The sequence below is a fragment of the Acomys russatus genome, chromosome 2 (assembly GCF_903995435.1).
Source record: "Acomys russatus chromosome 2, mAcoRus1.1, whole genome shotgun sequence".
Lineage (NCBI taxonomy): Eukaryota > Metazoa > Chordata > Mammalia > Rodentia > Muridae > Acomys > Acomys russatus.
In genome coordinates, this window is record NC_067138.1 from 27,712,893 (window position 1) to 27,728,341 (window position 15,449).

Sequence of the window (15,449 nt, forward strand, 5' to 3'; positions counted from 1 at the left end):
TACCTTATCTATGTCCTCATTTGCATATAGGGACTTCAGATTCACACTGTCAGTTCCACCCATCCCTGCCACATGTCCTTGGCCTTCATTTTTAGTCAGGAATGTGGACTTTCACTGCTCACTCTATTCACCCTTGAAATATAAGGCCACACTTCCTCAGATAGAGGCCAGAGATACATTATGAAAACTCTACTAACCCCTGTGACCTGCCTGAAGACCATGTACATGCCTTCCAGCCTCCCTTCTAACCCCCTCCACTAGATAGAGATCTCACACATGTAGCACCTACTCCATAAGCTCCCGTGGCCCGAACAGAAGTCCTGGACACCTTTCATAGCGTCCTGAAAATTTGACTATGAGAATATTCTAACATTGCACATGTTCTGCTCTTGGGCTCAGAAACTTCACTTAGCTCAATCTGAGCAGTGACTCCTATTAGTATTCTATTTGAACAAGACTGGCTTTCTCCAAGGTTGAACCCTAAGCCTCATACAGCTATTCTAGAGCCTGACAAGTTGAGGCACTAGAAAACTGAGCTTCAAGCAACCTGTTGACAAAGCAGGGACATTTCCACACCAAGAAACATGACCAGTGACCTAAATCCGTATGCCTGTGTCCTTTTGAAGAACAAAAACATAAGTAATCAAGACAATAAGTCTCTACCAAAATCTTTCAGTAATGTTCCTGAAAGAGAGTAATCGATTTAGATGATGATTTCAAGATAAAAATAATAAACATTATCAAGGAACTCAAAGAGCAAATGTCACAATGATGACCATAAAACATAAACAGTTGAATGAAATAATGAAACAATTAAAATTTTATGAACATGGAAATGTAATAGAGATAGAATCCCTGAAGAAAAGCCAAAATTAAATAAAACTCAAAATGAAAAATTTAGAAATTCAAAGAAAAAGAAAAAGAAAGCTTCATTGTAGATCTTGTGAAGGGAGGAGAGCATATTAGGTCTAAGAGACAGGCTAGAGAAACTGATTGCTATATCAAAGAAAGAGCCAAATCCAAGGAAACCAAAGACGTGCATCTGGGGAACTATAAAACTTCAAACTTATGAAATATGTCTACAAGAAGAAACCCATGTCAAAGGCATAAACATATTTTCAACAAAACCATAGAAGTAAATCACCACAATGTAAGATAAAAGATGATTATCAAATTCCAAGAGGCATACAGAATAACAAAAAGTCAGGATCATAAAAAGAAACTCTCCATATTATATAACAGTATAAGTTTACTATAAAGCTAGTATAAATTTAGTATAGCTTTAGTACCTTTATAGAACAAAGAAAGGATATTAAAAGATTTAAGAGAGAAAAAAAATTAAAGGCAAGTCCATTTGAATAATAGTTGATTTTTCTACAAAAGATTTATCTACAAAATTTATGTAGATTTATTGCCAAAAGCCAAAATGGCATGAACAGTGTTCTACAAATTAAGAAAACCACAGATGCCAGCCCAGACTATTATATTCAGCAAACTATCAATTATAATAGGAGAAGAATGGAGAACTTACCATGATAAAAAGAGATTTATGAAACTTTTTTATTTTTATTTTTTATTTTTTATTTTTTAGATTTATAGAACTTGTGACCACTGATCCCGCACTACAGATGATACTGGAAGGAAAAACTAGGCCTGAAGAGGTTAAACATTTCTATGAATGTACAGGAAACAATATATAGTTGTTGAACGTTAAATCAAAGGAATTCTAATATGAACCAAAGAAACAAAATGACAGAAATTAACACATATTATTTAACAATAGCCTTTAATATTAATGGTCTTAGCCAAAAAAAAAAAAAAAAAAAAAAAAAAAAAAAAAAAAAAAAAAAAAAAAAAAAAAAAAAAAAAAAAAGAAATGGACTAACAGATTTAATTCTAAGAACCATACATCATTTCAATCACATATGTTATCTTAGAATAAGAAGGTATTCCAATAAAATATATAAAATAAACATACACAGCTATTCTCATATCTGCCAAATGAAAGCTAGTTAGAAGAGGTAACAAGGGACACTTTATGCTTTCTAAAGAGAAAAGCCCATTAACAGGATGTTAAAATCTTAACCATATATTCAACAATACAAGATCACATAAAATAGAAAGATACTATGTAATTTACACAGAGGAGTAGGATTCAGACTATCCTGGTGGAACCTAAGAGACTGTCACCAGACATTTAGCATGGGAGGGTACTCTTGTCAGAAGTCTGGAGGAGGGGAATGGGCAGAGGAGGGAAGGAGGGAGGGTGGGAATGGGAAGATAGGAGAGTGGGGATAGCAGTCAGGATGTCATATGAATAGGTTATAATAAGTAAAATATACATCTAAAGGAAAAAGTTCAAAATGAAACAGACCTGGACGAAATACAGACTCCTAACTCATGTCAGTCTATACTTAAATGAATTCAAATTCCAGAACAAGCAGGTAACTTATATTGCGAGTCCTACTACATGGGAATAGCTTTGAGACATGAATGTCTATGCATAGACAATGTTTCTTGTTGGTTGAAGAACCCACATGATTTATTTTTAGATGCCATTCTTCACATGGCACAAATAAAGATTTAAAGGTGTCTTTCTCCTGCCTTTACAATGATCAGAGATCCTCCAGCCTTAATTTCTTTGTGCATCCTGCACACCTCATACTTTTATAATGTTAGGACTGTATACTGCTTGTGAGAAATTATATGTTATCATAACAGAAGAACCAGACACTGATGCTGCATCAGACCTGAGAGGATCCATTCCTCTCAGCATTCTGAACGCTGACATCCTGCACCCTTCATCCTTCATGTTCCATCCCCAAGCACTTCAGTTGCTGTCCCTCATCAACAAGGGACAGCTCCCAGCACAACCTCGAAGAGAGCTTCTGATCCCAATTGGTCCAGCAGTTCAGACTGGACGTCTACTAAGCCTGAATTTCTCAACATTTACAAACTGAACTGCAAATGCTATTACTAGCACGCTTAACTATTCCCCCAAATTGTATTTGGACCTCTACAAAGGTATTACTCATCCTAAATCATCAGGAAGAAGCCTTAAAGAGAGAACAACACCCCATTTCCCTTTAAGGAGGTTGTGTAGGGTTCTGGTTGTTCTCTTGGGATCTGGATGTTTATTTGCATTGGGAGTGGATTATATGTTATTATTGGTCTTATTCAGAGAGAAACCGAGGTTGGACTGAGGGATTTCTCTCGTTTCTTTTATCTTCCTTTCTTAGGTATGGAAATAGGGGTTGAAAAGAAAGAAGGGGGAATATAGGAGTGTGTAGGGATGACAGGACAAAAAGTAGATTATTGAATCCTCTCCACAACTTAAGGCCTTAGCTGTTACTCACAAACAAGGTTATTTTTAATTCATTGGTATAGAATTTTATATATTGATGCAAAATAAGGTTAATTTTGATACATTGATATAGAATTCAAATTCAAGATTCTTCTTCACACACATTAAACATATTTCTACTCTAATATAAGATAGTGTACCCATATAATTCAATTATAATACAAGGCTTACTTCCAGTACTTTGAAGGTGCTATTGCAGAGTGGTTAGGATAACTAAATAGTACAAATTAATTCTTAGTTAATCAACTCATGGTCATGTCAACTACTAGTCTATGTCTGTCACAAGAATATACACCTTAAGTTAAAAATATAGATATGATTCTATAGATAGATAAGGTAAAATAGATAAGTTCTTCAAAAACCCCAGAGACCTACAGCATATGGCATTTAAAGATGTTTTTATGATCTTAAAAATCCTTTGACAAAAAGACAGGTTAACTCCTGGCAACATGCAGCCTACCTCAGGGAAGATGATGAGCATCAATGACCCTTCTTATGGAGATGGCTTCAAATGTGGCAAACTAGCCACTGTGCAAAATGTCCTCATTTCTGTCACAGACAGAATTCTGCCTAAAATTGGGCAAGCTTGGATGAAGGTAGAGTCAACAGCAAAACTCTTCCAAGACAGGGTAAGCAAATTCTCAATAGTTCCTGCTTCACAGATATGTCTGCCAGATATAATGAGTCAGAAGGCTGAAGATGATGCTCCCACATTATAGAGAGTTATGGGTGATTTTCTAGGCAGTGAACTGTCTCTGTCATTTTCTCATTTTGGAAGCTACTATCTTGCACTTCCTGTTTGACAATTAAGCTTAGTCATTTAGGGGTTAAGATGTTTTTAGGTCTAGATAGAGGTTTTCAGGTTGATCGAGATGAGCTATGATAAATATTTATTTACCTTCAGAATTGTAAACTCATCAAGATAGGAAAGATGTTTTCGTCAAGGTTGCCAAATACAAATAGGCAAAACACTATGAATGTTACATTTATATAATTCTTAATTGTTTCACGGTCTTTCTTGCTAGATGTAGTTTACTGTTTTATATATATATATATATATATATATATATATATATATATATATATGTAATAATATAAATGTATATGTACAAAAATAAAATAATTTAAAAAAGAATGAATGAACCCCCCTAAAAGTAATGCAAATGTATATGTAAAAGTAAAAACGGGATAAAAGAATTTTTAAAAAACATATAAAACTAAAAAAAACCCTACAGATTGACTCCAGAACAGTAATAGTGGATGCTTTCAATACCCCATTATCACCAAAAATAGAGATACTCTGGATTTCAAGGATATTATAAATCTCATGGATGTAACAGAGATATACAGAACATTGAACCAAAACTCTAAATAATGTACATTATTTTCAGCAGCCCAGAGAACTTTTTTCAAAATAGATCACGTATTAGGACATAAAGCAAGTTTCAGCTAATATAGAAAAATTAAAATCCTGTCCTGCATTCTCTCTGACAACCATAGAATAAAAGGGGATATGATCATCAATAGAAGCCATAGAAAGTACCCAAATTATGGAAACTAAACAACACACTACTGAATAACAATTGGATAAATAAAGAAATCAAGAAGAAAATTAGAAATTTCTAGAATTGAATAAAAAAAAAAACTACAACATGCCAAAATCCATGATGAAAATGAAGATAGCCTCGAGGGGGTAAATTTATAGAACTATACACCTATATAAATACTGATATATCTAAAATTAACAACATAATGATCCTCATGGAAACTTTAGAAAAACAAGAACAAATAACCTCCCCCATAAAAAAGGTAGACAAGAAAATATAATAAGAATCAGGGATGAAATTTATGACATAGCAATGACAAAACAAAACAAAACCCATCAGTGAAATGAAAAGCTAGTTCTTTGAAAATACTAACAAGGTTGGCAAACCTTTATGAAAATTAACTAAAACAGAAAGGACCCAAATTAATAAAGTTACAATAAAAAAGAGACATCACAACAGACACAGAGGAAATTAAAATATTTAAAAGGATAGTTAAAAATATATATTCTGCCAAACTTGAAAATCTAAGAAAACAGACAAATTTCTAGATTTACCAATGTTAACTCAAGATGAAGCAAATAATTTCAATAGAGCTGAAGAAGATAGAAGCAGTAATTTAAAATCTCCCACCTTTAATTTCTGTACTCACGAGATAGAGGCATGGGGATCTTTGTGAGTTAGAGGTCACCCTCATCTACATAGGGACAGGAAGCCCACAGCCAGTGTTATCCTAAATGAAGAAGAAACTCAAAGCATTTGCACTAAAATCAGAAACAAGGCAAGGATGTCCATCACCTCCTCATTCAACTTGAGTTCTTGAAGTCTTAGTTGCTATAAGACAAGTGAAGGAGATAAAATTTCTACATATTGGAAAGGAAGAAGTCAAAGTATCTTTATTTATCGGTCATATTATAGTAGACATAAAAGATCATAAAGACTCCATCAGTTAGCTCCTACAACCAACAAACACATTCAGCAAAGTAGCAGGGCACCAAATGAACAGACAAAATCCAGTAGCTTTCCTACGTAAAAGTAACAAATGCACTGAGAAAGAGATCAAGAAAACAATAACTAATTAATACTATCCTCAAAAAAAAATCTTGGAATAAATCGAATCAGCAAAATAAAAGATTTGTACATGAAAACTTTAAGACACTAAACCAATGAAACTGAAGAAGATACTAGAAGGTGAAAATGCCTCCTATGATGATGGATTTGGAGGATTAATGTGAAAATGGCAATGCTCTGAAAAGCAATATAATGATCCCAACAATCCATATCAAAATTCCAATGCAGTTTTTCAAAGAAATTGACAAATTAATCTTAAATTTCACATAGACAATTGAAAGATACAGGATAGCTATAATGATTCTTAACAATAAAAGCTTGTGGAACTAACATCCCACAATTCAAGATATATTATAGAGCTATATTAATATAAAACAAGTTAGTACTAGGATAAAGGAGACTCATTTATTAATGGTATAGAATTAAAGATCCAGATATAAATTCACACACCTGCAGCTACTTTCTTTAAAAAACTTTACATTTTATTTATATAGTGTGTGTGTGTGTGTGTGTGTGCATGCACACTTGTGGGTATGTGTGTGTGTGTGTGAGTGTATGTAAGTGTGTGTGTGTGTATGTAAGTGTGTGTGTGTGTGTGTGTGTGTGTGTGTGTGTGTGTGTGAGTGTTTGTGTACCATAGCCTATGGATGGAGATAAGTGAACTTGTATAAGTTGATCCTCTCTGTCTACCACATGTGTCCTGGGCATCAAAGTCAGTTCTTGAGGCTTGTTACAATGTGCCTTTACCCACTGAATTGTCACATCAGACTAGTTCACTTAATTTTTGACAAAGTGCCCATTAATACACCTAAGAGAAAAGACATCATCTTCAATAAATGGTACTTGTCAAAATGGATGGCTGCGTATATGGGAATTAAAGGTAGATTCTTATCTTTTACCTTATGTAAATTTAACTCCAAATGGATCAAGAACTTCAATATAAGAGCCAACACTTTAAATTTGATAGAAGAGAAAGTAGGAAAGGGCTTTATGAATAAGATTCTCATAACAAAGGAATTAAGACCAACAATTAATGAATGAGATCGCTAGAAACTCAAAAGCTTTTGTACAACAAAGAAAAGCATCGTTTGAATGAAGAGGGAACATACAGAATGGAAAATGTCTTTATCAACTCTGCATCTGAGAAGAGATAAATATCTAGACACTTCAAAGAAATAAAAAACTCTAAACATTAAGAAATGTTTAGTTTAGTTTCTAATTGCCCAATTAAAAATGAGCATTGAACCCAGAAGATGCTCCACCATACAACAAGGACATATGCTCAACCATGTTCTTAGTAGCCTTATTCATAATAGTCAGAATCAGGAAGCAACCTAAATGTCTCTCAGTCGAAGAATGGATAAAGAAACTGTGGTACATTTACACTGTGGAATACTACTCAGCTATTAAAAACAAGGAAATCCTGAAATTTGTGGACAAATGGATGGAACTAGAACAATCATAGTGAGTGAGTTAACCCAGAAGCAGAAAGCCTCAAGTGGTATATACTCACTTATAACTGGACACTAGTCCAAAAGGCATGTCCCATGAAAGTCTTCACTTACCAGGAGATTGGGATAGATGCAGGGACATCCTATTGGGACTCTGGGTGAGAGAAATATAGGAGAACGGGGGAAACAGAGGGATCCAGAGAGTTCTAGAAACCTACAAGAAGAACATCATGATGGTGAATCTGGGCCCAGAGAGGTCTGTTCAAACTACTGCTCCAACCAAGGACAACACAAGCAGTAAACATTGATCCCCTACTCTGATCTATCCAATGGACAGGACATTTTCCACAGTTGTGTGGAGAATGGGGACTGACTCTGACATGAACTCTGGTGCCCCATATTTGACCACTTCCCCTATGACCATATAGTGGGGAGGAGGTCCCTCTTGGTCATAGACCTAGGGGAGGAGAATAAGGTGAAAGTGGGAGGGAAGGAGGAATGGGAGGATACAAGTGATGGGATATGATGGGATAACAACTGAGATGTAATCTGAATAAATTAATTAAATAAAAAATAAGATAAAAAGTGGGCATTCAAGTAAACAAAGAATTCCCAAAAGATGAAATAGAAATGGCTAAGAAACATTTAAAGAATTTTTTACATTCTTAGTTATGATGGAAATGCATATTTTAATTACTTTGAGATATTATATTACTACAGTAAGGATGATTAAGATAAAAAAGATGACAAATTGCTGGCATGGGTGGGAGGAAAGGTAAACACTTAAGCATTGCTGGTGGGAATGTAAGGTGGTTCACCCACTATGAAAATCCACACCAGACCGGAGAAAAACTGCCTTTGAGTTGTTGGTCCGTGGTTTTTAAATGACTTCCAAAGCAATATTAGGCTATTATCCCTGTACTTGGTTGCCTCCCAGAACCTGCAGGTAACACCATATTGTTGAAGATATTACACACATTGGACATAGGATTTGATGGACTAGAGATAGAAGATTTGGAAGCTTGAAAGCTTTCTCATTTTGGAAGGAAATCTATTCTTGTATTGAATCTTCTCTCACTGGTTCAGACCAAAGTAGCTCTCAGTCTTCTATCTTTCTGGGAAGGCAGAGTATAATTTTATTTGCATTTACATTTCAATTACATTTACAATGGTTCTATTTCCAAATAATTCATTTTTACAAGTAGCAGGGATTAGGAGCTGAACACACACACACACACACACACACACACACACACACACACACACACAACTTTTTTGGGGGGTGAGTCACTAGAATAGAAGCACATGGTTGCATTTTAAATTTGTTTAACGTTGGAAGAAGCTGTTGAACTGTTTCTAAATTATGGCACTGTTTCCTGTAATTTCATGTTAATAGACCACTTGCTCCCCCTCCATGCTAAGTTGCTTTCCCTCCTCAGCTATTTGTGCTGTCGTCAGCACTGCTGTCCCACTCTGTGGTTTTAATTTGCATATCCCAAATGAGTAATGATGCAGGGCAAACGTTTATGTATTCTTTCACTCTGTTCATATGATGAATTAGATTGGTGAATTTTGAAATACCCTTATTTTTTTTTATTCCTGACATAAACATGAAGGTTAAGTTGACTTCTTAATATTCCTCTACCCCTTTCTGATTCTTGTAAAGTTAGCATAACTTTCATGATCTATAATTAATCATTTTTACTATGACATCTTTGCATATATTTTGATTTTCTAAAAATTCTTTCCCCCCTAATGTTGGTATCAGAGTAGCACACACACACACACACACACACACACACACACACACATATGTGTGTGTATATATATATATATATATATATATATATATATATATATATATATATATTGAGTAAGTCACTAGAATAGCAATATATATATAATTTTGAAATATTCTGAAGGGTTTCTGGAGAACTCATATTGTTGTTAGCAAATGAAAGGAAATTTCCAGTGAAGCCGTTTGATCCTGATTTTTAAAAAATAAAAATGGAAGGACAAGGAGGGGTCAGGAACTCCACAGGAAGACCATCAAGGCCTGTGAATTTGGAGTCAGGGTGGCATGCACACACAGATGCACCAAACAAGGACAATGCTTGCAGAAAACTTAGCACCGCCCCACCTGGCAGGAACCTACCTCTGACATGCACTCTGGTGTTCAAGATTTGATTACCGCCCCTTGGCGAGGGGTGGGCGAAGGAGATACAGGATATCCGGATGAGACCTAATAGGCTGTGGTCAGACAGTGGGGGATGAGTGCCCCCCTTAACGTCTAGGGGAGGGGAATAAAGCAGAAGAGGGAAGGAGGGTGGGAACAGGAAGATAAGAGCAAGAGGATATCAACCGGGACATAATGTGAATACATTATAATAAATAATTTTCAAAAAGAAAAAAGCTAAAAAAGAATCTTACTTCACTTTTTGTCTATCTTTTTATTTTTAATTTATTTTTATATTTTAATTTAATTTTATTTTTACCAGTTATGATATGAGGTGTTTATTTATTATGTACACCTGAAAGAAGCATTGCATATTTATATTTCCTGTTCTCTGTAAAAAGATTATGAAGAGATGGTAAAATAGTTATAAAATTAAAATATAATTGGATTAGAAATAAATCAAGGACAATTAGATCTCTGCACAGCTGCCCTGTGAGAACCCAGGTGGTTTAAACTCATGTTTTCGTTACAAAAGCAATTCAACTTACCTTACAGGAAGCAAAAGCAGGTGCGAATTGTGTGGGTTCCGATCAATTATTTTTAGCACGCCTCTTAATTTTTCTGTCCCCTGATTTCTTGTCTTCTGTGCCTAAGTCTTGAACAGGCAACCACTTCATGGGATGTTGGCGATAGGTCGGCCACAGAGGAAGTGTCAGCAAACATGAGCAAGCAAATCCAGCTATAACTATGTAGACAGTCCACCCAAACTGTGCAGCCACGTACCCAACAACTGCAGAAAAAAAAAAAAAGATAATTCCATAAAACATCTGTTCAGATAGTTTCTGCCCTTTGTAATCCATCTGGGTGGACAGTGAGCTCAGATATTCCAGCATGGTTGGCAGGGAAGATCAACACTGGGAATAAAATGAGGGTAGTCGATTCTTAAGGCATACGTATGGCTTGCAGAATGAGACACTGAACATAGCCTGGCCAGCCTGCCTAGCCTGAAAGTCTATTTTAAATTTTTTACATATACATTTATATTATTACACATATATACAATAAACTACTACATCAAGAAGAACCACGAAGCAATCAGGAATTGTATAAATGTTACATTCATAGTGTTTTGGCTATTTGTATTTGGCTGCCTTGAAGAAAAGGTCCTTCCTATCTTGGTTCATGTAAAATTCTGAATGTAAATCAATATCTGTCTCCCCTCCCTTCCTCATGCTCTCTGTCTCTCCCTCCCTAGTCCTCAGAAAGGGGAGCCCTCCTCCCCTAACATCTGACCTCAGCCTATCAAGTCTTATCTGTACTACCTGCCAGGGGGAGGTGATCAACACTGCGGGGCCAGAGTCCATATCAGAAGTAATCACTACTCCCCATATTGTGGGGCCCACAAACACTGTGCTGTCTATCTAGGGTCTAGGTCCACATCATGCATGGTCCTTGGTTGGTGCACCAGTCTTTGTTGTAGTGTGGTTATTCATATTATGTGGCTAATACCCGCTTATGAGTGAGTATATACCATGTGTATCTTTCTGGGTCTGGGTTACCTCACTCAGAATGATTGTCTGTATTTCCATCCTTTTGCCTGCTCATTTCAAGATTTCTTTGTTTTTAAATAGCTGAGTAGCATTCTATTGTGTAAATATACCACAATTTTTTTTTTATTCATTCTTCAGTTGAGGGACATCTTGGCTATTTCCAGATTCTGGCTATTGTGAATAAAGCTGCTATGAACATAGTTGAGCAAATGCTCTGGTGTGGTAGAGCATCTTTCAGGTACATGACCAGAAGTGGTATGGGTAGGTCTTGAGGTAGCCCTATTCCCAGTTTTCTGAGAAAGCTCCACATTGATTTCCAGTGTTTTACAAGTTTGTATACTCATCAGCAATGGAGGAGTGTTCACCTTTCTTCATTTGTTCTGCAGCATGTGCTGTCACTTGAGTTTTGGATCTTAGCCACTTAAATAGGTGTAAGATGAAATCAGATTTGCATTTCCCTCATGACTAGGGATTTGAGAATTTCTTCAAGTGTCTCTCAGCCATTCAATATTCCTATGTTGAGAATTCTATTTAGCTCTGTGTCCCATTTTTTAATTAGGTTATTGGGTTTGGTGGTGTTTAATTTCTTGAGTTCTTTATGTACTTTGGATATTAGCTCTTTGTTGGATGTAGGATTGGTGAAGATCTTTTCCAAGTCTGTAGGCTGTCGTTTTGTTCTTTTGACAGTGTCCTTTATCTTACAGAAGTTTTTCAGTTTCATGAGGTCCAATTTTTAAATTGTTGATCTTAGAGCCTAAGCTGTCAGTGTTCTGTTCAGGAATTTGTCTCCTGTGCCAGTGAGCTCAAGGCAGTTACCCACTTTTTATTCTAACAGATTTAGTGTGTATGGTTTTATGTTGAGGTCTTTAATCCATTTGGACTTTAGTTTTGTGCAGGGTGATAGATATGAATGTATTTGCATTTTCTACATAGCCACCCAGTTAGACCAGCACTATTTGTTGAAGATACTATCTTTTTTTTCCCCATTGTATGGAGTTAGCTTCTTTGTAAAAAATCAAGTGTTCCTAGGTGTGTGGGTTTATTTCTGGATCTTTGATTAGATTCCATTGATCAACCAGCCTATTTTTATGCCAGTATCACGCATATTTTATTACTGTTGCTCTTGAGATCTGGGATGAAGATTACTTCAGAAGATCATTTATTGTACTGGACTGTTTTTCTATTCTGTGTTTTTTGTTTTTCCATATGATATTGAGAATTGATCTTTCAAGGTCAGTAAAGAATTGTGTGGATTTTTGATGGGAATTGCATTGAATCTGTAGATTACTTTTGGTAAGATGGCCAATTTTACTATGTTGATTCTCCTGATCCACGAGCATGGGAGATCTTTCCATCTTCTGAAATTTTCTTCAAACTCTTTTGTTAGAAAGAAAAAAATTTTCATGTAAGTCTTTCATTTGCTTAGTTAGAATTACACCACCATACTTCATATAATTTGTGGCTTTGGGAAGCCTGTTTGTCATTTGTATACAGGAGGGCTACTGATTTTTTTTAGTTCATTTTGTATGCAGCCACTTTGCTGAAAGTGTTTATCAGCTGTAGAAGTTCCTCGATAGAATTTTTGGGGTCACTTATGGTTGCTATCATATCATATTTGAATAGTGATAGCTAGACTTCTTCCTTTTCAATTTGTATCTCCTTGATTTCCTTTAGTTGTTCTATTGCTCTAGCAAGGACTTCAAGTACTATATTGAAGAAATAAGGAGTGGACAGCATTGTCTTGTCCCTGATTTTAGTGGAATTGATGTAAATTTCTCTCTGCTTAGTTTGATGTTGGCTATAGGATTGCTATATATTGACTTTATTATGTTTAGGTATGTGCCTTGTATCTCTGCTCTCTCTAGGACTTTTAACATGAATGGGTGCTGGATTTTGTCAAATGCTTTTTTGGCATCTAGGGAGATGATCATGTGTTTTTTCTTTCAGTTTGTGTATATGATGAGTTGATAGATTTCCATATATTAAACCACCCCTGCCTACCTGAGATGAACTGTACTTGGTCACGGTGAATGATATTTTTTATGTGTTCTTGAATTCGGTTTATGAGTATTTTATTGAGTATTTTTGCATCAATGTTCATAAGAGAAATTCTCTTTTTTTGTTGAGTCTTTCTGAGGCTTAGGCATCAAGGTGACTGTGGCCTCATAGAATGTGTTTGATAATGTTCCTTCTGTTTCTATTTTGCAGAATAACTTGAAGAGAATTGGTATTAGCTTTTCTTTGAAGGTCTGATAGAATTCTTTGCTGAATGAATCTGGTCCTGTGCTTTTTTTTGTTTGGAGACTTTGGAGACTGTCTCTATTTCTTTAGGTGTTATAGGACTATTCAACTTGTTCACCTGGTCTTGATTCAATTTTGGTAATTCGTACTTATCAAGAAAATTGTCCATTTCATTTAGATTTTCAATTTTTGTGACATATAAGCTTTTCAAGTAAGACCTGATGATTCTTTGTGTTTCCTTGGTGTGTGTTGTTATGTCTCCCTTTTTATTTTTTATTTTATTGATTTGAATACTCTCCCTCCATCTTTTAGTTAGTTTGGCTAAGGGATTGTCGATCTTGTTGATATTTTCAAAGAACCAGCTCTTGGCTTCATTGATTATTTGAATTGCTTTATTTCTGATTTATTGATTTCATCCCTGTGTTTGATGATTTCCAGCCCTCTATTTCTCTTGGGTGTGTCTGCTTCTTTTTGTTCTAGAGAGTTCAGGTATACTGTGAAGTTGCTTCTATAGGATCTCTCCAGTTTCTTTATAAAGACAATTAGTGCTATGGACTTTTTTCTTTGCACTGTTTTCATTGTGTCCCATAAGTTTGGGCATGTTGTGCCTTCAGTTTCATTGAATTCTAGGACTTTTTAATTCTTTTTTTAATTTTTTCCCTTACCCAGGGTTCATTGAATAGGGAGTTGTTTAGTTTCCATGAATTTGTAGGCTTTCTGTTATTTGTCTCGTTGTTAAGTCCCAGCTTTAATCCATTGGTGGTCTGATAATATGCAAGGGAATATTTCAATTTTCTTGTATCTGTTGAGGTTTTCTTTGTGACCAAGTATATGTTCTATTTTCGAGAAGGTTCCATGAAGTGCTGAAAAGAAGATGTATTCTTTTTTGTTTGGGTGAAATGCTCTGTAGGCATCAGTTAGATTCGTTTGCTTCATGATGTCTATTAGTTTCATTGTTTCTCCATTTAGTTTCTGTTTTGATGATCTGTCTATTGAGGAGACCGGGGTGTTGAAGTCTCCCACTATTAATGTGTGGGGTTCCATGTGTGATTTTACCTTTGGTAATGTTTCTTTTACAAATGAGGGTGCTCCTGCATTTGGGGCATAGATGTTCAGAATTGAGACAATATCTTGGCATATTTTTCCTTTGATGAGGATGGAGTGTCCTTCCCCATCTCTTTTGATTAGTTTTGGTTGAAAGTCTATTTTCTTGAATAGTAGAATGGCTACTCCTACTTGCTTCTTGGATCTGTTTGTGTGGATTACAGTTTGCCAACCCTTTACTCTGAGGTGTGTTTCTTCTATGCAGTGGAATGCTGGGTCCTTTTTTTCTCATCCATTCTGTCATCCTGTGTCTTTTTACTAGGAAGTTGAGACCACTGATGTTGTGAGATATTAATGACCAGTGGTTGTTAGTTCCTTTATTTTCATGTTGATGATGGTAGTATGTGTGTGTTTCCTTTCTTTTAGATTTGTGGATGTGGAGTTATTTATCCTGTGTTTTTCTGGGTGTAGCTAGCCTCCTTGAATTGGAGTTTTTCTTCTAATATCTTCTATAGTGCTGGATTTGTTGCTAGGTACTGATTAAACTTGGTTTTGTCATGAAATATCTTGTTTTCTTCATCTATGGTGACTGATAGTTTTGCTGGGTGTGAAGGGACCTGACTCCAGGGACGTCAGGGACTCCAGGGACTCCAAAACCCTAAAAGACCCCAGTTTGCTTGACTAGACCAACTCCATGACAGGCTTCAGGTTTTCATTCTGGCTAATTAGGCCAAGTGTCTAACAATTCCTGGAAAAACTACAAGTAATGGACATGGACAGCACTTTGGGCACATAATCAGCTTATAGAATAAAATGACTAGATAGCATAGTTTTATTACTTAATGATCTTGGTAAAGAATACAGCTGGCCCCATCCAATCAAATTAAAGGCCAACTACTGAGTAAGAGCCAAAACCTCAGTGGCTCAAAAAGTCCTCAGTAACCAAACGAACAGCCAATCTTGAATCACCTCGTATACTCTGACTCAATTCTGACCAATCAATTAAAA

General features: G+C 35.7%; 2 protein-coding genes across 2 annotated transcripts in view; one reads left to right on the forward strand and one right to left on the reverse strand.

Annotated features, from left to right (window-relative positions):
• The window catches only part of LOC127201237 (lipoxygenase homology domain-containing protein 1-like), a 339,490-nt gene that overhangs the window by 70,496 nt on the left and 253,545 nt on the right, over positions 1-15,449 (forward strand).
• LOC127201229 (signal peptidase complex subunit 1-like) lies at positions 10,197-10,591 on the reverse strand. The gene has a single exon (XM_051159643.1). It carries the CDS (start codon positions 10,497-10,499, stop codon positions 10,197-10,199), a length of 303 nt encoding a protein of 100 aa, XP_051015600.1. The 5' UTR covers positions 10,500-10,591.

What these genes read in the sequence shown, in the direction of transcription:
- LOC127201229 (XM_051159643.1), bottom strand. Translation starts at nt 10,499, where the DNA reads ATGCTGGAATATCTGAGCTCACTGTCCACCCAGATGGATTACAAAGGG.